This window comes from Strongylocentrotus purpuratus, unplaced genomic scaffold, assembly GCF_000002235.5.
Source record: "Strongylocentrotus purpuratus isolate Spur 01 unplaced genomic scaffold, Spur_5.0 spur5_scaffold_6, whole genome shotgun sequence".
NCBI lineage: Eukaryota > Metazoa > Echinodermata > Echinoidea > Camarodonta > Strongylocentrotidae > Strongylocentrotus > Strongylocentrotus purpuratus.
In genome coordinates this window covers 12,468,997-12,491,555 of record NW_022145612.1, presented here as the reverse complement: position 1 = coordinate 12,491,555, position 22,559 = coordinate 12,468,997, and the positions used below count along the sequence as shown (strand labels likewise).

Sequence of the window (22,559 nt, the reverse complement as noted above, 5' to 3'; positions counted from 1 at the left end):
AATTACAATGCCAAATTTTCATCTTCCTGATAGGGTTGAGCCTTTTCAACCAGAGATTTTCAAGTTTGCATGTCGTATTGTCAATTTGGGCCAAACTTTATTTGAAATGTCCCAAGCCAAGAAATCAGATTTCTTACAGGAAAAGTCTCATCATAAAGATATTTTGGTATGGTCAATAAGACCTGTAACGTCACAAAGAAGCCTACTTTATCATAACATCATAACATGGCTACAAGAAACCAGTCATTGGCACTGGGCAAAGACTTAAGATTCATGAGGGGGCGAGCACTTCCGCTCCAAATCCAGATACTAATATAAGCTCTACAAGGATGTCATAGAATCCTTTCAACAGTAAATATGAACTGCACTTACTAAACAAAAGGGAGCATTTGCCTTTTGTTACAATTTTTGACAGATGTATGAACACACATCTTGAAGACAAAAAGCACAATGTGTGAAACCTCAAAATCTGTGCGAACGATCTGATAAGGCACTATGTAGGAGGCCATCCGTATGACTATCCCGAGAACTAATAATACACACACAAAGAAAATAGATGCCTCGATATGATAAATCCCATGGCAATGAGGGATGCTGACAACTTGTGCACAGACTGAGGCTCCAAACACAGACTCTATAAATAGCCATTGGGGCAATGACGTACAGAAGGTAGGGGATAGATAGCCTTGTGCAAAGGTATGAACAATGATCTAGTCGGTAGTATTTTGTATGAAAAGATAAGAAACTAACTGCAGGAAAAAGTGAGAGGGAGAGACAGAGACTGAGTGAGAGGAAGGAAGGGGGAACACATAGCTATGGCGGGGCTAAAAAAAAAGAAGATATTTGTGAGAGAAAGAGGAAGAGAGATTAAAAGGACAGCCCAGGTACAATGAATCTAAAATCAAACTGATATTGACTGAGGGGTGGACTAACAAACATACAAAAAGTAAGAGAGAGCAGTTGAAAGCAGAGGATTCTACTCAGAATAATAAAGTCATTCAGCAACTAAAGAAGTATGACTTTGTGTTTTGTTAGGGGGAAGGTAGTATCTAGGGAATTTATCATTCAAAGATAAGAAATTATTATTTTCTTGTTCCATACAATAGTAAGACTAGAATACAATACCCATGTCTTGATCCACCTCTAAATAAATCATGCAACTTTAAATATCATGGGCCAAAAACCAATCTAGGGCTTAGCCTATAGGGTAACGCCTGGCTGGAATGCTCCCCAGGGAGTGGAGATTGTGCACACATTGTGTGCGGGTAAGCACTGAATCCAATGACCGGGGTAATAATATATTTGTAAAGCGCTTAGAGACATTTGTATTTAGCGCTATATAAATTAAATTTATTATTATTATTATTTCTCAAACCTAAATTCCCAGTTACTCTGCAACCAGCGAAAATCCACAATTCAAAATGACCATACCTTAGATGCATCCACAGTTTGTGGCCTGTTGTCCTGTGCAAGGTGCCATGCTGGGGCGGACGCGTTGGGCGTGGTAGTAGCTAGCGATACCGGTACTGCGGTTGCAACGGCTGCTGCTGAGGAGGCAGCTATGGATACGTAGGAGGGTGCAGACATCATATGGGGCTGGCCGAGGGTGGTGCCAGGTTGGATTGGATGGTGTTGTGGCTATAGAGTAAATGCATGAGTCGCTTTGGTTACAACATGGATCTCTCTTGATACGTTACCTATTGTGTATACCAATCCCATAGAGTCAATCCGGAATGTATCAACTAGGCAAGTATGTATCTCCACAGATAAACTAACATAAACATCTTTAAAACAGCTTGTTAACTTATTTCCTTTCAAAATAAAAATTGAAAAAATTACATGTTATCTCGCCCTTCTACTTGTCTTTTATCTGGAGTTTCCGAACAATGTGCCATAAGCCATATTGGAATTTTTTCCAATCTCATTACAATTTTTGAGAAAATTACGGGGATCATTGATCAATAAAAATAGTACCAAATCAAACCAAAATGCAGAGAATGAATGAAAGATACACTTACTTGTTGTTGTTGCTGTTGTAGTTGTTGTAATTGTTGCTGTTGTTGTTGCTGCTGCTGCTGTTGCTGCTGTTGTTGTTGCTGCTGCTGCTGCTGAGGTTGCCCTTGGCCGACCTGTTGTATTTGCTGCTGTTGGGTTTGTTGCACGCTGTTCTGACCCACTTGAGGGACATGGGATGGTTGTCCAGACTTGAAAAAAGAAGGAAACAAAAAAGTCTTCAACCAACGCATGAATAAAGTATTACGCAATGTTGCAAGTCCTCAGGTTCTTAAAATCATGAAAATTATACCACTAAATAAGAATATAATTGTGACATTGCTCATTGTTTGATGAAATGGTGGTGATTGTAGGTAGCTTTACTAGCCCATTTACAATAGCAAAACTGAGGAATATGAAAAATATTATTATTTTAAAGTATAGATTGTCTACTCTTGACAACTGCATTTGTTTTGTTTGTTTGCTTTTAAAAAAAAAAATTTATAGCTTGTTTACTTCTTTTGTATTTGTTTAAAATCAAGGTTTAGCACATTTTCATATCGGATACAAAAGGTGCAGGTAGAAATTATGAAGGCCGAGATACCTGTTGAGTAGCAGGAATGCTCTGCTTAAGTACAGATGTTGTATTGGTGACTGACGCGTGTTGCTGCTGCTGGGCTGACTGTGATGGTGGCAGCAGCTGCATCTGTTGTTGTATGGGTTGTGACTGAGTTGCTTGTGGCTGCACTTGTGGTTGTGGTGCATGCTGGCTGCCACCAGACACTGTTCTTGTAACCTTAGCATGTTGATCAGAAGCTGTCCTCTGAGGGGTGCTAGGTACTTGGGACGGTTGCTGCAATGGCTGTTGTATAGGTTGCTGCAAAGGTTGCTGGATAGGTTGTTGTGGGAGTTGTCCCTGGCTTACAGATTGCTGATAAGCTTGGCCTTGGGGGAATTGGGTATAGTTTGCTGTCTGCTGCACAAACTAGAAGAAACAAAAAAGTGTATATAAATAAGATATGACATTCAATGTAGTACAGTCGATTGCAGATTAAATCAACAACTACGAGAAAGAAGAAAGTTGGGAAGAAATGTTTATTTTGGAAATTTTAGAGAACTCCAAGCAACTAATTAACTCCACCTATATTTTAAATTCAACTACAAACAAAATTAAGTACGCTGATTTTCTATCCATATACTACAAGCATCAAAGGTTCATAGACTAAAAAGAGCTGAGAGATGTTCAAGCAAGCTTCACTATCATATGATTACACTTGACCTACAATGAACATACAACATTTCCTATCAAGGAATTTGTTTTGACTTTCCTTTGGTTATTGCATGCAAAAAAATGTATTCTTCCAGACAATTTCAACTACAATTCCATAAAAAATGAACTTTTTATTCAAACTTCTAGTTATCATATGATTTCAAAATGTAAAATGGAATATATATCAATGTATTGCTTATTTTAAGTGATATTAGGAACATAAGAATGCCATTAGCTAGTCCTGAATTAATAAACATGAACTGACTTGTTTCAAACAGAAATAAAAACCCAAAAGTTATGAGAGAGAAAACAGAGATCGGTATCTAGAGACTCTTCTAACTATAAAATATTGTGTAAATATATTTCTTATTCATTAAAATTAGATAAACATGTAAAGTACATGACATTATAATTTTATGCATTTTAAGACCAATGTTTTGTTAGAATGTTCAACTGCTAATGACAGAAGTGGAAAATAAAAGTATTTGTTAATACAACGAAAATTCATGTACAGCAGTGATCCAGTAACATTGATAAAACATTGTAAAGTATATTGATATCACTGATACCCTTAACAGCATCTCTCAAGTATACAACTGCTGGTAGTTTCCCTTACAAGGAAGTCATCTATTAACCCCTGTTACCGTTTGTTTTAGTGTAATCTTATGTTTGCAAATTTAAGTCTTCGTGGAAAATTTGGATCCTGAAATGGAACAAAATCCCTATCAAAATCAGTGACTATGTTGTCATGAACAACAGATACATGTATTAATCACATATTACGATTACATCACCTTTCCTGGAAAAAGCCTTTACTATTTCTCATGGCTCTTGCCTTTTGAAATCCATAATCTGTAATGTAACAGTGCTTTTAAGAGCTGGAGAAAAACATATTAACGTCAAAGCCTTGGGATAGTCCAGGCCATTCCCATGCTAGTTTAGTTTTACTTCTACAAGATAAATTCCATACTACCAAAAGTTTCTTGACCTGGAAATGGTCTCATATAAATCAAAGATCATGTTTTTCTTCCTTGTTTGATAAAGACGGGAACCACATACATGTATAAGGTATTAATGACCCTCGCTATCTGTCTTCCCTTCCTAATCTTTCTAAAGAGAATCAACAAATACAATTTTGTCACATCATACTGCCGTCTCCTTTGATTTAGCCCTATCTTTCACATAGCCTAACACCTGTGTAACAACCTCAAGGTTGTCTCCACCAAGCTTATAAAGGGGAGGGTGGGGTGTTCCATCAACCCAGCATTGGTTGCTGGTATGGCAAGGTGAGTTTCAGTGCTTTACTAACTACATTTTTCTCCCCCTCTGATTCATAATGCCCAATCTGTCAGGTTGGGCAACAGTGACGAAGAGGCACATGTGAAAGAAGGCTGCTCCTTAGTACTCACCACAAGTTCCACAACCCTCAACAGTTTAACAAAGATCAACTTACTACAGACTGGGGAATTATAGAGCTTGCCAAATGTAATTGAAGCATTCTATTAAAGACGTTCATGCTCAAAATGCCTTTTGTACATGTACTTCAATAATGGGTACTTGAATTCCTTCTTTTTTTTTTAATAATGGGTACTTGAATTCCTTCTTTTTTTTCTAATTGCTTCAAATTAAACAAAAAATAAGGTAACACTAGAAATTAATAACGATTAAACAGCCACTTTTCTTTGTTATCTTCCATATTTCAATCATCAGGATATGAATTTGAATAAATATGAACAACTCTATGAAATTCCTGTCGTAAAATTGAAAGAATAATTTCATTTTAATGGGATCCGGTAACTTTGTCTTAGATCCTTTAGAAATAATCCTTGATTTAGCTCATGCTGCAATGATAATTATAAACCTTTAGGTCAGTCAGGAACTCCATGACTTTTACAAGCCGATCGCCTGTCTGATTATCAAGATATTAATGATTGGAATTACAAATTTTGAAGACCGTTCGCTGAGGCACTTCTTGATCATGTTGAAGCGCGATTTTTTGAGGGCTTCAATATTACACCATATCAGAGACACTAGTACATGTAGGACCATGTATCTCAGATTTAACATTGTTAAACGATCCCTTTAAGAAAAAGATGAACGTTCCTTTGAAACCGCATGGAAAAGAAGGAACCTTCAGCTTTTGCAAAGTCAGCTCTATGATTTTGCAGCCAAAAGCAAAAAGCATGATGTAACTTTTATTTCAAGATACAAGGGAGATCTACCTCTAGTGTCTTCCCAACCCTTTGCACTGCCCCCTATCTTTCACCTCACCGCACGGCCCACACACTCTTCAAGAAGAGGTGTGCTGAGGCGACAACTCCCTAAATGCCAGGTCCCATGAGGGGGGCAAACTATATGTTAACTCATGTGCATGTGCTATTGAGCAAATAGTCATGTCTGGAGAGAGGAAATGTCTACATTGCCGAGACTGACATGCTCAAACTGAACCTCAGTCAACACTTGTTCATGTAAAACCACTGGCGTTACTGGTGGTGGGGGGCTGGTGATGAGGGGCTGGTGATGGGGGCTGGTGATGGGGGCTGGTGATGGGGGGAGGTGGTACATACACCTCACCTGGACTCCTCAAATAAACTTGTGTGATTCAAACACCTTCTTCCACCCACCCGCTCACCATTCACTTCAAACCGAAACAAATATATACAATGTTTCTGGGTTTAATCAACACAGAATACTGTAAACTACATTATAAAACTTCTCAAATAATCCCTATCTTCAAAGACTCATTTTGTTCTGGTTATACCTCTGTGAAGGGACATATTAATTGCATGCTTCATACAAGCCTCTTTCATGTTTGATTGTCACCTTGTCATATTGACTAAAGACCACACAGAAATGAAATGACAATATGAAATGTCACCAGAGGGAGGTACGTGTAGCATGTTTCCCCTCTGAAAATCTAGCATGTTACTTATTAATATATTTTTATGAGAGAGAGAGAGATGAGTCAAATACTTCTTGAGATAGCTAGAATAGAAGTCTGCAGAAGATATTTTATACACTAAGCTAACTAATGCAGAATGAATATGCATACATGCCAACATTTGAAAATCAGAAATCTGTACAAATTATGCTATTTTCAAAAAAAAGAGGAACAATCCTAACTCTCCTATTCAATACTACAGACAAATTTGTACAGGAAGAGGAACACCTGCATTAAAATGATAATTATCTTCTCCCAAAAAGAGGAATGTTCCTCTTTAATCTGAACAGTTGGCATGTATGAATATGTACACTTAAGAGCCTAGATATAGATTCATATAAATGCTGTAAATAAAGTGGAATCCTAGATGAAAAGACATCCATGTATCTAGTTATCCAGTACTAATCACTGATTTTAAGAATTTACAGTTTGAAGAAAAAAATTGATGAATAAATCACATTCTACTATGGATACAATGTAAAAAATCAACTTTTCAATGACACTATCATTACTTTGTTATTTTACTATTTCTTCATCTAACTTAGATTTCATTCTATTATATACAGTTCACAACTAAATTATTCATAGGCTTAACAATTTTTGTAATTTTGTAAAAATTGATTTGTCCAGATTCATACTTCTTGAGAATGTGACATAATAAAGCATACATCTAAAAGTATTCAGCAAAGGCCCATATTCAACCAGTCCACCTTTATTTCTTCAGTTATGAAAAGAAAAAGGAAAAAAAAAAAAATCAAATTCACAAGGGGTATGAATAATTTAGTTGTTAACTGTACGCTTTAAGTTCACTTCTGCATGAAATTCAATGCCTGCATAAGAAAAAACATAAAAAGTATCAAAAGTATCATATGTGAGTGAAAACAAAAAGTATTAGGGTTAAACAAAATCATTTGAAGTTACAGGGATGAGAATTAGGCAAAGGCAACACAAATATATGCTCTGACTATACAGCGGCAATCAGTATGGGCCAACACCAAAAGAACATTATGCAAATGTTATCAATCCCAAAAGCTGCATGTAAAGGCTTGATGCTTTATAGCATAAGCAACCAAACGAAGGAATAGAATCAACATGCAAATTAGAAAAGTTCATGCCATTAAAAGAAAGTGAAGACAACTCTGGACAGATCAATGATTGCATGAATGCCACGCCTTACAGGGAATCTAAAGGACATTTCAAAACAGAATGTTATGTTTGAGAGAGATGGAAAATTTATAAAAAAACTGCTTGATGTTGTAGGATTCTGACTTTGGCTTTATGTCGGAAAGAGTCTACAATCTTCCTGTTATTTTCTTACTACTGACCTTTATTAATAGCACTAAACTGTCCTAGGTTTCCTGTAAACACTTCCACAGAAATGATTATATCAATGTAGGCCTACTCTATGCATTTGCACTAGGTGGTTTGTATATGAAGTATTTGATTCAACGTAACTATGGAATTCTTTGAATTTGATAATGTAAAGATTATCAGCCAAATTGAAATGTGTGCCTGTGAATGGCCATTCTACAATAAAATTGTAATGACATCAGATGAATTTTGATAATACTGTTCATAATGTTTTTCTTACAACATTCAAAGGGAGAGATGTGGAAAAAGAATGGAGGAGAAGTAGAGACAGATAGGTGAATTTAGAAGGATGACAGAGACAGACACAGAGAGAGAGAGAGAGAGAGAGAGAGAAAGAAAGAGACAGAGACATAGAGAGAGAGAAAGAGAAAGAGACAGAGACATAGAGAGAGAGAAAGAGAGAGAGAGAGAGAGAGAGAGAGAAGGGTGGAAATAAAGGATCAATGAATATTAGTGAGTTGTCAAGTTTACATATACCCTGTGAAAAAAAAAATATATATATATACAGTGTATGCTATATGTATGTGTATGAATGATAAAAAATGTATTCATAATATATTTCAAGTGTTCTTAATAGAGTTCTAAAGGGGAAGACAAATATATTCAGATGCAATTAGAAGTTACTTGAAAGTGTCAAATTATGATAAATATTTGGTTGTATTAGAGATTGAATGAGTTACATGTACATGTATATCTGTAGCTAATAAATGTAGTTCAATAAAATCTGAAAAGTAATAAACCTGGGGTTGCTGATAAAACACAGGAGGAGACATCGGAACAAACCACGACAGGGATGAATGTTGACCATTCATGGAACTCGAGGGGCTCTGAAAAATATTTCATACAATTAGAAAAATATCAAGTAATTCAATATTCGATACAAGATTAATATTAGCTGACATGATTATATAAGCTTAGAATTACTAGTTTCCATACACTTTTATTTTTCTATCATTCATAGAATGCATGCCAATGCCCCCAATGCCGCCAAATCAAAAAGTTTACAGACATAAACAATTGTCCTGATCTGACAATCCTCCCTAATAAACATAAACTAACCCAAATTGTAATTACAATTCAGAGATAAAACGTGTTCCAAGGGCACATAGAATACTCAATCAAGCACTAATTTGCTAACTTCCTACTTTTATCCACTGAAAACTTAGAAGTCCTGACTTTGTTTAAACTGAAAGCAGTATGTATTTTTTTGATGCAGTGTTTCTGACTTTGGTTGCCATGACTTCACAAAATCATTAATATTTCATTTTGAAGTATACAATAACTTCTTTGTATTCTTTGAAAACTTTTCTTGATACACTAACAAGTAAAAACTGATGGTTGAATGGGAGACATATTTGCGTTGGAATACCATGCAAGAAATGATGTGTGATCCGAACAATGACCAGTCACTGGTCAGAAAAAAAAGGGCGTTTTTTGTTGTTGTCTTTTCACAGAAATTGGCATGCCTCCACAGGGTGACACGTGGGCGACAAACAACAAACAAAAGTGAAAAATGGGACATTCTGTCATAATACCTTACCAAAATAAAATTATTCATCGTAATGTAGGGACTTAAGTCCTTGGTACATCCATGTGCATGATCATGAAGTAGCATTCATGCTTCATAGATACAAATCTACTTGATTACCATGTCAAGCACTGATGTCATAAGTTTAATCTCTAATACACATCCATGGAAAATTTTGACACAGATTTGATCTCTCCGCTTGATTAAGGGGGGGGGGGGGAGCTGACAAAGAAACGGTGCTTTTGGCAAACCACAACATAGGCCTTTTGATGTACAGGTAGTATCATCAACCTTCAACTTCACAAAGTATCAGGTAGTACGATAATCCAATCATACATGCAAAATGCCAGCCTTATTAGTTCAATGAAAGATGGATCAACAAGAGGAAGACCCATTTTCTACATGGACAGGCTGGATAGGCAAGAGGGGCAGTATCAATATTGCCTTTAACTAGATTCATGCTCTCAATTACTCATTTATCTGATACACCTATATAGTTGGATCATAGCCAAAAGAGGTTCATGATAAAACACATTGTTTTCTGATCTCTGTATCAATAATACCTGCCTTATATGGGACAGACTTGGCAACTTTAGCAGAGTTAGTGGGGAGGTAAGAGGTGGGAGGTAGAAAAAATGACAATGATGTCACTCTCATGCAAAACAAAAAGTCATTTCATTCCTATCTTACTACCGTATCACCTACCCCTTTCAGAATTACTGCAAAAAGTGAATGCAAATTAGATTTAAGTACAAAAAACACCCGAATGTACTAATTGGTGCACAATATCTAAACCAATCCTTCTACGTGAAACTATCCTTCCTTATTAAATGTGAATCTTACAGGATACTTATCCCTCTGCTTATAGTTTATGGTTGAGTAAAATATGTTATTTCTGTGTTTGAAAGAATCACGTAAAGCTTCTTTCATGTACAACTCGGTGAATAACTTGTTTATAACACTTGCTGACAACCAATGAATCTGTTTTTCTGGGCCCTGTTTCATTAAAAGACTTACAAGTTACAATCAGTTTTGAAATCAACACATTTGATTTGCTATTTTTCAATTTTGTCATACATCTTAGGATGTTGTTTCTGATATTTTGTATTTAACTGGGCCCTATAATCCTAAAAACAAAGAAGAAAAAAAAACCTCCCCTGCAAAAAAGGATCAAGTATTTATACTTTCACTCACCTTCCATGATTTATAATACACAGTGCAAGTGTACAGTCCAAGAGTTAACATGTAAATCATTTTGCCAACTCCAGCATGATCACTATCACAAAATGTCACCTAAATACCATATCTCATGTTTCCTTCACTAAGTTTTGAGCTTGGGAGGTGATGTTACTAGGATTTTATACCTTTAGGAATTGCACCAGGTCCCCTAAAACACCACCACATGAGGGAGACACAACAGAACTATGGTAGTAACCCCAGATAACCCATGAAGCCTAACACCGTTGCGTGGCTCCGTGGTTAACCTTGGAAACAAACAGTTTCTGGCAAAACTATCTGCACCGATATCAACTTCCCTCCAATGAAATGTGTTTAAGTAGATACGGTGGACACCAGCTATTGGAAATCCGTCTGTCTTTGTAAAACACAGGATAGGAGCACACTTGAAGATTGTCACGTGGTACACTCAGAGTACATTATCACCATTAGGTGGTCTAATGGTGTGTTGACTCAGGGAGCCAATATGTCCTTGGTGTTGTGTTGACTATTGTCTTTGAGAGTGCTGCAGGTTTCCCCCTCATATCCGCCAACCAGTGACGGGAAGTTTTTTTGTCAGATTAGCCAAGTGCAGCTGGAAGGGTCTGGCGCGTGCCATCCTGATCTACATCAATGTTGTTTCCTACATATACGAATGCCTTTGGATTATGGTGCCTGACCGATTAACCTTCACTTTATGGACCATGTAATCAGTGTCTGATCAATGTCATGTAGCAACATTTATATTACACAGTATGAAACTACTACAGTCTTGTCATTAATATAAGACAGCCCTTATCAGATAATAACCTTAATAATCCCATTATCCATTCATGTTTTATAATGTACAAATCCAAAGGAAATGTGATCTCTTTTAATCAGGGTAGTTTCAACAACTTGACACTTCTATCAATACTTGAAATCTTTCAACAAGAAGACTCAATTAAAAGCATTTTCACTCTTACAATTGTCAAGAAATTGTGTGCATTATTTTACATCAGCTTGAATACCATGTGGCTGTAATCAAGCCCTAGCTGTGAATGCCCTACTTTTCTTTTACCAAGTGCATAAAATTCTCCTCCCCTTTTATACTTTCATACCATAACTTTTCTAACTTTTGGTAGTAATTGTATAAATTCAGAATAAAAACAAATCTGTTGCCTATAATTATCATGGAGTGTTTCAGGATGTTTAATGACAGTCATAAGGCTAGACATAAAATGCAGCAATAAGATGACTGTGCGATGACACAGTCGATGTAGCAGTCCAACGTGTAAACTTTTTAGAGGGCCAAAGCATGAACGTGTAACTGGGGAACAAAGTTGTTTAGGAACAGTAGCTTTCCAGCTTCACTGACATCACCCAAAACATATTTGACAGAGCAGTACACCACCCTACAGACTGAAGGTCACATTGCAAATGTCCTATCATCCTCTTGCCAGGGTTCCGTTTGTATCATCATGATCACTCATAAAAGTACTCTAACCTCAACAATGGTTCATCTACAGGTTACCTACAACAACATTGTTTTTTTACCTTTCTTTAATCCTTACCCCTAAAATACAATTTGACTTTGGCAATGGGAGTTTTATTTTCCTTCTCCTCCCCCTACTGTGATTGACACAATTTAAGACACAAAGGCGATGCCAGGGGGGGGGGGGGGGTGCCAGTTATTCCTTTTTTTATTGCTAGGTTCCCTAAAGAGGCTAAGCATTGACCTATTTCTAAAACATTCATATAAGTCATGAAGTCAATATCAAACCATTTCTTAATAATTGCATTCAGCATTTTTTACAGATCTATTTTGTTAAGAAGTTTCTTCTGTTTACATGAAAGAGTATGACGAAATTTTCAATAAATTCAAATCAATGCACAATAAAACAGCATGCATTCTCTTTTGAGGCTCATGTTTGGAGGTTCATATTTGCCTAAATCCCAGACATCGTTATTATCGGTGACTGCTCACATACTGTACATGAAAGGGGTGTGGCCTCTCACTTGTTATTACAGCACATCACAATGAAAAAACAAAGCTTGTTATGTATCCTGTGAACATTCTATGGTAAGCTGATTGTTATATCGAATGATTTTCATGAGATGTTATCTCCTCTTATCATTTTTAACAGGATGAATGTACTTTCAGATGTTTCCGCTCTTTGTGGTATTACAGGTACCAGTTCTTTTTTATCTCTGCTTTATGGAAAAGGGTATGTAAGCTATGGTTGCACATGAACTTCATTTTTTGCTTATTGTTCTTTTTCTTTTTTTCTCCAAATTACCTTGAATTTTAACACCATCCTCTGACCCTATCCCCCTCCCCCAACAAAAAGTACTTTTATTATGTTGTTATCATAGTCATTACATTACCTCCTTACCCTATGTTCATTACAAAATCACATTCTTACGGAAACTTGTTAAAAAGCTAGGAAGAAACATGAAAACTTGATACTTGATCAATTACTTACAAAATTCAATATTTTCCAAACGTATTGTAGAATTCAACAATAGACAAATCCTAAGACTCCTACCCCCATTTCGTCTATTCCTAAATTCTCAAATTGTGTGCTATTGTCAATTTCTATTTATTTTCGGTATCACATCATATACTGGGTTTTAAGGATGAGCCAGACGTTGAAAACAAGTTCGGCTACTGTCAACTTCAATTGAACAACCTTCAGACCACCCAGAGCAACAAAGGGGGTACTCTGCACAAACAACTGTCTAATCCATAGATGTTGCTATGTCATGCCTTGTAATATCTATCTTTGAACCTGTCTAAAAAAGAGGTTCTCAAAACAAGAGCGAACTTGACCTTGTGAATATAAACACTTGTCTTCAATAACAACACATGAAGAGCTGCCTGGCTTATGTTGTTGTTGGGTTTTGTTTGTTTGTTTTTTCAAATTTATTTCCATACTCTATACAGAAATAAAATATGGTGCAAAGAAAAAAACAAAATGGTAATAATTCCTACCATTTGATAGGTACATTTCCAAATGAGATAACTGACCTTTTATCTCTCTCATGCATGAAAGGTACAACTTCTAACATCTAATTTAGATATATTCAAAGGATTAGGTTTGTTCACCTAGGCTACAAATAAATAAACCTTCAGTCCCATGCAGGTCATGCAACCAAAACATCAGAGTAAAAAACAAAATATCCAAAACTAAATGAAAAGTAGAGTAACAGAAATAAGGTTAACACAATACCTGTTGGGTTTGAGCTTGTTGCTGCTGCTGTTGCTGTTGGGATGGTAGGGACTGTGGCAGCTGGGTTGGCACCTGCACCTGGGCCTGGGTTTGTACTGGTTGCTGAACAGATTGCTGTGGTTGTGGCTGCAGCTGAGATTGAGAGTGAGGGGTTGATTGTGGTTGCTGCTGCTGCTGTTGATGCTGTGCTTGGTGTTGCTGCTGTTGTTGTATTTGATGTTGTTGTAATTGTTGTTGCTGTGGAGGCTGCTGCTGTATTTGTTGAGGCTGACTCTGTAATTTAAAGAAAAAAATAAACATGTACAGGAAATTAAATGGATGACAAGTGAATTCTAGACTTAATACATGAACAGAGCTGCCAAGTTGTATTTTGCATTTTCAGTATTCTTATCCCCCAAAATCAGTATTTTTTCTGTGTGAAAAAATATGCATGTATATCGGCAATGTTCGATCACTTATTCCATTTCTGTCCCACATGTAAACAATTGTGTTGTACTAGATCTACACTACTGTTAATCTCTGTGTATAAAACACACTTTTTTGCCGCCGAAAAAATTCAAAGTCGGGGGTGCGTCTTTTACACAGATACAAAAAAAAAATTAAAGTTTCGATTTATGTCCCTTCACTTGGCGCTATGCCTGCCAATGTCTCCCAGCTCAGTAATCGGTGTGTTGACTCACCACTCGGAAACTAGAACAACACTCAAATTTATCTGTCATCTTGGTTTGAAAGTAATCTTTCTGATAGATCTCAATATGAAGTTTAAAATAACAATTCCTCCAATTTTTCTTCTATTACACATGGCGTACCACAAGGTTCTATCCTAGGTCCTTTACTGTTTTTTTTAATTTTACATTAATGATCTTACACATTCAACTGCACCTCGCATTTAAATGAAAGTCCTTCCCGCGTGGGTTTTTTTTTAACACGGACCTGTCGACAACAAAAAAACGATCCCCCCCCCCCCCCAGTATTTTAACATGAAAAAAAAACGTATGTCCGTATTTTAAGTTGATTTCCGTAAGGAATACGGCATATCCGTACTACTTGGCAGCTCTGCATGAACGACGTGTATGGTTCCTGTAAGGAATGGGTTGAAATCCAGATTTCACTTCAGATAATAAAAACATACAACAGTTGAAAACAAAAATACATAAAAAGCTGCAAGACAGCTCAAAAGTATTGATTGGAATTTGAGATGTCATGTCATCAATTCACTGAATGTTTTATGCAGCTCTTACATGCCCTTAGTGATGTCCCTAAATACACAAACTGCAAGTTAACATTAAGGGTAACTGGAGCCAAAACAAACACACCTTGTGTCTGTCTTGCAATTTACTTGCTGCCTCTGAAACATCCATATGGTGAAGAAAGAAAACAAACACTGTACATGCACTTTTCTTTAATGATTTTTCATCTCCCAAACACAAGTCTAGACCTGTGTTTTAGGTTGACAGTTTGGGCGGCTAACAACTGTCCTATTGAACATTGTGCACAGGGTGAGTAAATTGGAACAGACCAGTGTACACAAAATGTGTGCTCAGAATAAACTCTCAAAGGTTTGATTTGTAAATTCTCTTTTTTTCATCATTCAATTCTTTTATCACTTCTTAAAAAAAAAGTGCACATCCGTTAAGTTTGCTAACATTTTTAAACAGTGTTGGCTGAAGTGCTTTATAAAATGTGAAAATGTCTTTCTTAATGTGTACAGCATAAGCACCGGGTAATAGAAAGCAGGAATTGTATTAAAGATGGGGATAAACTTGGACCCATTGCGAGTTTAAAATGAAGATAACGAATCAAAAGAAAATGAAAATAAACAGATATCCAATGAGTGATTATATAAACAGTAGCATTGTATACATGTAAAGAAAAAAAAGAGTAACCTATAAAAAAAAGATACTCAAGACAAAGCACTTCTCATTCATCTAAACACTAAACTATAAATTCATAAGAGTGATATGTTAGAATCACATTTTTCTTTAAATAGCAAAAACATGCTTCAGGTATTAAATGTAATTGATCCATATTCAAGTTGGGGGAGGGGGTGTTCTGAACTCCATACATAATCCCAACCATACCCTATTAAAACAAGGAACAAACATGTGTATATTAAGGAGAAATTTCAAAACATAAAAATCTATATGAATGATAAATGAAGAATATCTCTCTTTATCATTACATTACAGAAATAAAAGTAAAGTACCTAAAAGACATTTAAAAACAAACAAGGAAAAATATGCAGTATAATCTTTATAAGACCTTTTTAAAATATTTCTGGTTGAATGGATCTAAGCCAAGTTTTAAAAGCATTAATAAAGAAGTCCAGTTAGTTTAACCAACCTCATTCTTTTTCAAATACATTTGAAGAAATTGTGTACAAAGTCACACGTAGGCAGCTTCAAATAGACGGCAGAATAATGAATTACAGTTAATGAATCTTTGTTTCTCACAAATAAAGAAATGGTACCAAATAATTCAGGTCTGTAAAATAAGTCTGCTGTAAATTTCTTTAATGGTGCTTCGCAGAGCCTCCAAATGAGTCTAACTACACTTGATCTATCTAATCTACGTTTTCTCTGAATTACACCCACAGTTGATGAGTAAATGTTGTTCTTTAGAAGTTAAAGGAGAATATGCTTAGGCCTACATCCTCCTCCATCCAGCCCCTAAGTCTTCAGATTATTTCCCATAATGGATTTCATGTGTGCAATTATGCATCTCATTCTTTTCATTTGAAGGTGCTGTCTGGGTCTGCGGATAGGCAGCTAAAGATCTCTCTTCCGTGAAACCCTAGAGCTTATCGTTTAGCTTGAAAAGTGAAAAGCATCTTCTATGCATTTGCTTGAACTTGAAGCCACTCCCTTGTACATCCATCCAGGGTTGGATGTTAAACTCTGGTTAGTATGTCTCCTGTGGTAACATGGCAGGGTAGGTACGCCTATCAAGTTCAACTCCTCCTGGAGGAAGTCACCTTTTACATCTAGGAACATTAATCATCCTAACCGCATCTCAAATATTAAACATCAGTAACCTAGGAAGGGGATCAATTGATATTAGTTCCCCTGCGGACTAGGAATGCCTGCGTCCAACCAAGGAGTTACCATCACTCCTTGGTCCAACCAGGAAATACTGCTTTCCATTTCTCACTCTTTGATTAGATTCAAAACGAAGGTTGCTAGATAGCCAGATCAATCGTCTTTTCGAATCTTTAAATAAACATGCACCTCAAATATCATATAGTTTAGCATAGCACACTAATGCCATGTGCATCATCGCAGAGTGCATGAGAGACAATCTGTCATGTCTGCAGCCTTGCAGCCCAATCTACAAATGTGCATTGATCAATGGGGGATTGCATCAAAGGCATAAACTGAAACGTGTATATGTTATGATTCTAGAGGTAAAACGTAAACCCAGACGTAAAGCAATAAAAAAAAAGGAGGGCTTAGCTCTGAGGCAAGCAGATTTGTCAATATATGACTCACGATGCAAATATGCACGTCTATCTCAAGGACTGAATAGGATTATGTGATCAGTCTACAAATAGATGGGACGACACAATACAGATGTAATAAGTGCTGTGTTACCGCGGCCATACCAATTATTCCTAAGAGAATGATAAAAATTCTTTTACACCTTAATATTCAGCCTCTAGAGTTCAAATGTATGTCTAACATCTAATGGCTTGTTACGGCTTCAACAATCATTGAATTTTTACACACAGCATTTTCTTCTGTACAATAATGTTCTGAAATGCAGCATATCCACACACACACACATACACACATACACGCATTGCATACAGCTGAAGCTGGAAGATGAGTGGGAGGCACACGTTGTACACTTGAGGGCATGCCGCTCGATTGAAATACAGTAGACAATACAAATAATAAAATTGTTTACCCAGTGAAATCTTAAAGTGGGTCAGAGTTACGAGTCCAAATTACAATAGGTAGACCAATATCCCGATTAATTATAAATCATGGTGTTAGTGAAGTGAATATGTCCATCACATGTGTTGTTTGCAGCTGTGTTGAAACTCACTCAATAAAATGTTCATATGTAAGATGCTTCTACGCAAACAACACATTTAAAAAATAAATGCTTTAAATCATATTTTTGCGTTAATATGTGAAGCATTAATATAAAAACAACAGAATTAATTTCATCTTTTCAAGATAATCATCATATTCAAATATTTTAATTGATAAAGAAAGCTATTTACCTGTTGTTGGGCTGGAATTGTAGGTTGCTGCTGCACATTGGAAATAGGAGGTTGCTGAGCTGATGGCTGCATGGGTTGTTGCTGAGCTTGATCCTGCTGTGGTAGAACAGCAGTGGTAGACGGTTGCTGACTAGACTGAGATACTAGTTGGGGTTGAGAATGGGTTTGAGAGTGGACTTGTGGTGGTAAAGGCTGCTGGACAGATTGAGGTGGCTGCATCACAGGTTGAGACTGAACCTGTTGAGGTTGCTGCTGTTGCTGTGGCGGCTGTGGCTGCTGTGGTTGGCCCTGCTGCTGTTGGACTTGCGGAGTTGCTACGGACTGTTGGGAAGAGGGCTGTTGAGTTTGTTGTGGGTGAGATGGAACCTGTTGTTGCTGAATTTGAGATTGGCTATGAGGTTGTTGGCTGATGGGTTGTTGTGTTGATGATGAATTCTGTACTTGACTGGACACCAGTCTTGTAGAACCTTCAGAAGCATTCGACATTCCAGTTAAAGACAACCCTGAAAAACCCATTCCACTATCTGTGGTTGAGGTTCCAGCATCTGCTGTGCAAAAATAAAATATATGACAGAATATGAAGCAAAATATTAAAAAAAAACTATACTATCTTCTTAAAACCATTTATTAAATCGGACGGGGGGGGGGGGGGGTTATTACTTTCTAAGACAATTAGCCTCTAAAATTCATTAATGTCTGTTGTAAAAAAAAAATTCTACATGTACATGTAGGTAGGAGTGGGGCTACCAACATATTTTTACATAGAATTTCTGATCTAAACACTTTCTCCTTGAGGTTCCAGCATATGCTTTGCAAAAATAAAATATATGACAGAATATGAAGCAAAATATAAAAGACTATACTATCTTCTTAAAATTGTCATTGTTTTCATTACACTTCACAATGATTAGTTTTGTGAAATTAACATTTCTGTGGACAAATTCAGTACTTCTTTTTGAAGGTAACAAAAGAATTTCTTACATATCATAAGGTTTTCCATAACTTGTCATTACCTATGAGTTCTGTTTTTTGTTTGTGTAATTTAGAAGCTATATCATCTTTCCATATCACCAAATACAAACATTCTAAAATTGTTTTAAAGGTAAAGACCAGTTATGGTCATGCGATTGCATTGTGAAAGAAACGTTGTGGAATCGATCAGAAAAGGTTGATCATCTAGCATCCGCATCTGCAAGGTTCTGGAATCATCAAAATGATAAGAAAATTGGCCCATTCTTTGTAAAGTTACAAGCACTATACACAGAAAGATGTATATGGGACAACCCTATATCTCTCACAGACCATGAGAGAAATAAATTTACCAAATATATCAATAAGTAGGCGGTTTCCCGGCAAATTTTTTATCATCATGTATTAGTCAAAACATATTCTTTCACATGATTGGTAATGAGAGCTTCCATTTCATTTTTTGAAATATGGGCATTTCCAATACTGGTCTTTACCTTTAATAATCTTCAACAATTTAACAAACTAACCTTACATTTTCAGATGCACAACTGGACTTACTTCTAAAAAATAGAAAAATGTGTACTATCATTGTGTGATTATTTCTGTATAAGTACCTTTGCTATCTTTGTCTTCTTCCAGCTTGCCCTTCTCTTGCCTCTCCTTCTCTCGCTTTTCTCTGTTCTTCCATACGGTACCGATGCGGTCTCTAATCACCTTGGTAACAGCCTTCGAGTCCTCTTCACTCACAAAGCCAATGCGTACCTAGATGCAAAAGGACAAATCAAAATACTTGCATCAGCCCTTTTCCCAATCCTGAAACGATGATTTACAATAATTTTAAAATCATACACGTTTCAGAATATATCTGGCAGGATTGCTCATTATAAAACAAGCCTTCATGCTACATGTATGTCATATAAATAACTGGTGTTTATTTAAAGTAAGATTAAATTCACTTAGAAAAACAATTCATAAACAACTCGTAATCTATAAAGAGGATTCCTTTTCCTAGTTTATTCACTTGTAGTTACATGTATATCTCAACTCAAATTTCAAAAAAGAGAATTATAACATGAAACAATTAATGACGATTAATCTTCTCCAGTTGAAAAAAAATTCAACTACCTTTGAAAGCAATTTTATTATCATAAGGAATATTACATCCAGTATGCCTGGAACATAAATGCACAAGCATATCATAAATAGAGACTTTCAGTTTCCATTCTACATCTTCAGCAGAAGCAAAGTCTTCCATCTAGACTTGTCTGATGCATAGACATGTATCTGAATTTCTAAACCAACTCTGTATGACTCAGAATATTTCTTTGAAGAAGAATAAGTACTCCATACATATACTTAGACTCACTCTCTCTCTAAAAATGATGATGAATAGAACAGATCCCTAATGCAATTATGGATTCAAAACAGAAAGAAAATGATGAAGATCTGAAACCTTTCTGAATCATAATAAATGAGTAGTGCTCGTGCAACTTCGCAATATCAGTGAGAAACTGGAAATTTGCACTTTTGTATATTATACTCATCACAACATTTTCATAGCTAATAGACTTCATGCATCAAAGAAATTTCAACACAATTTGAGTGCGCACATTTTTTTGTTTTTGGTTAGAACAAATTTCATTTACTGTATTTGTATTCCCATCTGCATGGATCTGCTGCATACAATAAAGTGAATTACATGAATCCCTTTAAAGAGGATGTCATCCCAACATCAGACAGAATAATTCATGCAGAAAAGCTACTTCATTATTCATTTCAAAGTCATAACTTGTCTCGTGACATTCATGATTAATGTGTCCTTTAGGACCCAACTCGTGGGCTTTTGCCACCCAATAGTATACAGGATTACATACACTGAGTGCACACGGCTTATAAGCCACACACCCACTAGTCAGGCTATTTAAGGAAATTGGAAATGAAGGTAGGGATTAACCGCAGAAAAACATGAGATTACCACTATGTTGCCTACTAATTCACATTTCTCACTACCTGCGGGTATGGTTTCCACTGAGTTCATACAAAAGCAAATTGGTGTAATTTTAAATAATTTTCTTGAGACAAATGTAATTTGAATGTTACCATCTTGTGGCTACGCCTTCCTCTAAATGAAAGGACATTATTGCACTTGGGAAACATCCATCCTATCATGTGTGTTTCTTTATTAAGCTGACGTGTACATGTACCTTTGGTCTTAAACCTATATTTCAATGGATGCATCTTGTAAAGAAAGAAATTGTAAAACAAAATTAGGGGCACAAATAGTGATGTATCCAGTCTTCTTTCCTCTATTCCATTCATTAACAATAATACCGTACTTGATTAATTTTTTTAAAGAAAGGAAATAATCTTGAATCTTGAAGGTACATCAACATGTATCACACTACATAGATGGAGTCCCTGCTCACTATCTCTTAACATCCAGTTCATCTCTATGATGCATTGCCATCTATTTCTATTTTTTTACAGGACCCGGGCCAAAAAAAAAGGTACGACGTTCATCCTGTTTGGGGCATACAGTTTTCCCCTGTCAGGCAGAGGATAAACAAGTAGTGACACATGATTTCAACAGGACAGACTGATTCAATGCCTCCGCGCGCCACTGGAGACCACAGTGCACAACAAGGTATGAGGCCAATGTTTGACAAAATACAGTAGCCTAGAGGTAATAAGACATCCTTCTTTCCAACCTGAAGAAAGCACACAGCAAGCACAGAATACCTGTTTGTTTCGGGTTCTTATGTGCATAACATACAGTAGTCAAAGCTGTTCGATTTTAATATTGTTAACGTTAAATTGATTAATGATTCTTTGTTTTAGAATGATGTACTAGTATTGCAGTTGTTGGATGATAGGACTACCACACATGCTTATTTATTCAACATAATCATTGTTTGTAATGAGCATGAATGACATGAATGGTGCTATACAAATAAAGGAGAGGCCCCTTTGATATATTCATATCATTTTGCACTTTATTCTTTCTTTAATAATTAACTGACGAGTACCGGTACATGTATTTCCACCACTTTGATAGAAAACCAAAATGTATGAAGTATACTCTTCAAGTAGCAACTAAAAATATATATCAATAGTAACATATGCTATCAGAACAGCTCGCCAATAATGAACAAATGAATTCCAGTCTATTTATAACCCCAGTCATTTGGGAGAAAACCCACATATTATTACCACATATCATTCCCCCTGAATTCTTTCCTTCTTGGCTATACATTAGGATATATTACAGGGGAGATTTACTGCCCTGGTTTAGTTTAAATTGAATTCATCAGGAACAATCAGTGACTTCAGTCCTCTGCAGATTTCAACAAACAGGTTACTTTAACCTGACACTAAAACAGTGAATCAACATTTTTGATAATGTAAGTATACAATGCCATATTTAGGTACACAAACAAATCTTTTTCAAATATTATACTGAAAATGGGCATGATTCACAATTCTGCTTGAGAATTAACAATGCAACAACTGGACAGAGAAAATGAATTAAAATTGCCTGTGAGCGCAAATACTAATTCATCATTCTACTATCCGACTCCCCTATTAATTGGTCATTCATTTGGTACATACATTCATATCAAATGATTATTAAGCAGACTCGAGAACATTATTTCTTCAACTTCTTTGCCACTCAATTCATTTCCCTTGTGAAGAGATCATCATTTCAAGATTAAGGAATAGAGTTCCCTTTTGAAAAAGATAAGAAACAACTTTTTGGGACAACATGAATAAATTGAGAAAAATATATATATCATCTTACATTTTTTGTTTTTAATAATGTAGTTTTCTGGGGG

General features: G+C 36.1%; 1 protein-coding gene across 1 annotated transcript in view; it reads right to left on the bottom strand.

Annotated features, from left to right (window-relative positions):
* Window positions 1–19,981, bottom strand: part of LOC105446710 (transcription factor SPT20 homolog) — a 31,542-nt gene extending 11,561 nt beyond the window's left edge. Inside the window, exons 1-8 of the mRNA XM_030973063.1 lie at window positions 19,955–19,981; window positions 19,341–19,488; window positions 17,758–18,305; window positions 13,530–13,802; window positions 8,315–8,401; window positions 2,597–2,977; window positions 2,019–2,204; window positions 1,432–1,638 (exon numbers count right to left, since the gene is read on the bottom strand). Coding sequence (XP_030828923.1) covers window positions 1,432–1,638; window positions 2,019–2,204; window positions 2,597–2,977; window positions 8,315–8,401; window positions 13,530–13,802; window positions 17,758–18,305; window positions 19,341–19,488; window positions 19,955–19,981 — 1,857 coding nt within the window. The remainder of the gene's footprint in view (window positions 1–1,431; window positions 1,639–2,018; window positions 2,205–2,596; window positions 2,978–8,314; window positions 8,402–13,529; window positions 13,803–17,757; window positions 18,306–19,340; window positions 19,489–19,954) is intronic.
* Between the last annotated feature and the right edge of the window lie 2,578 nt (window positions 19,982–22,559).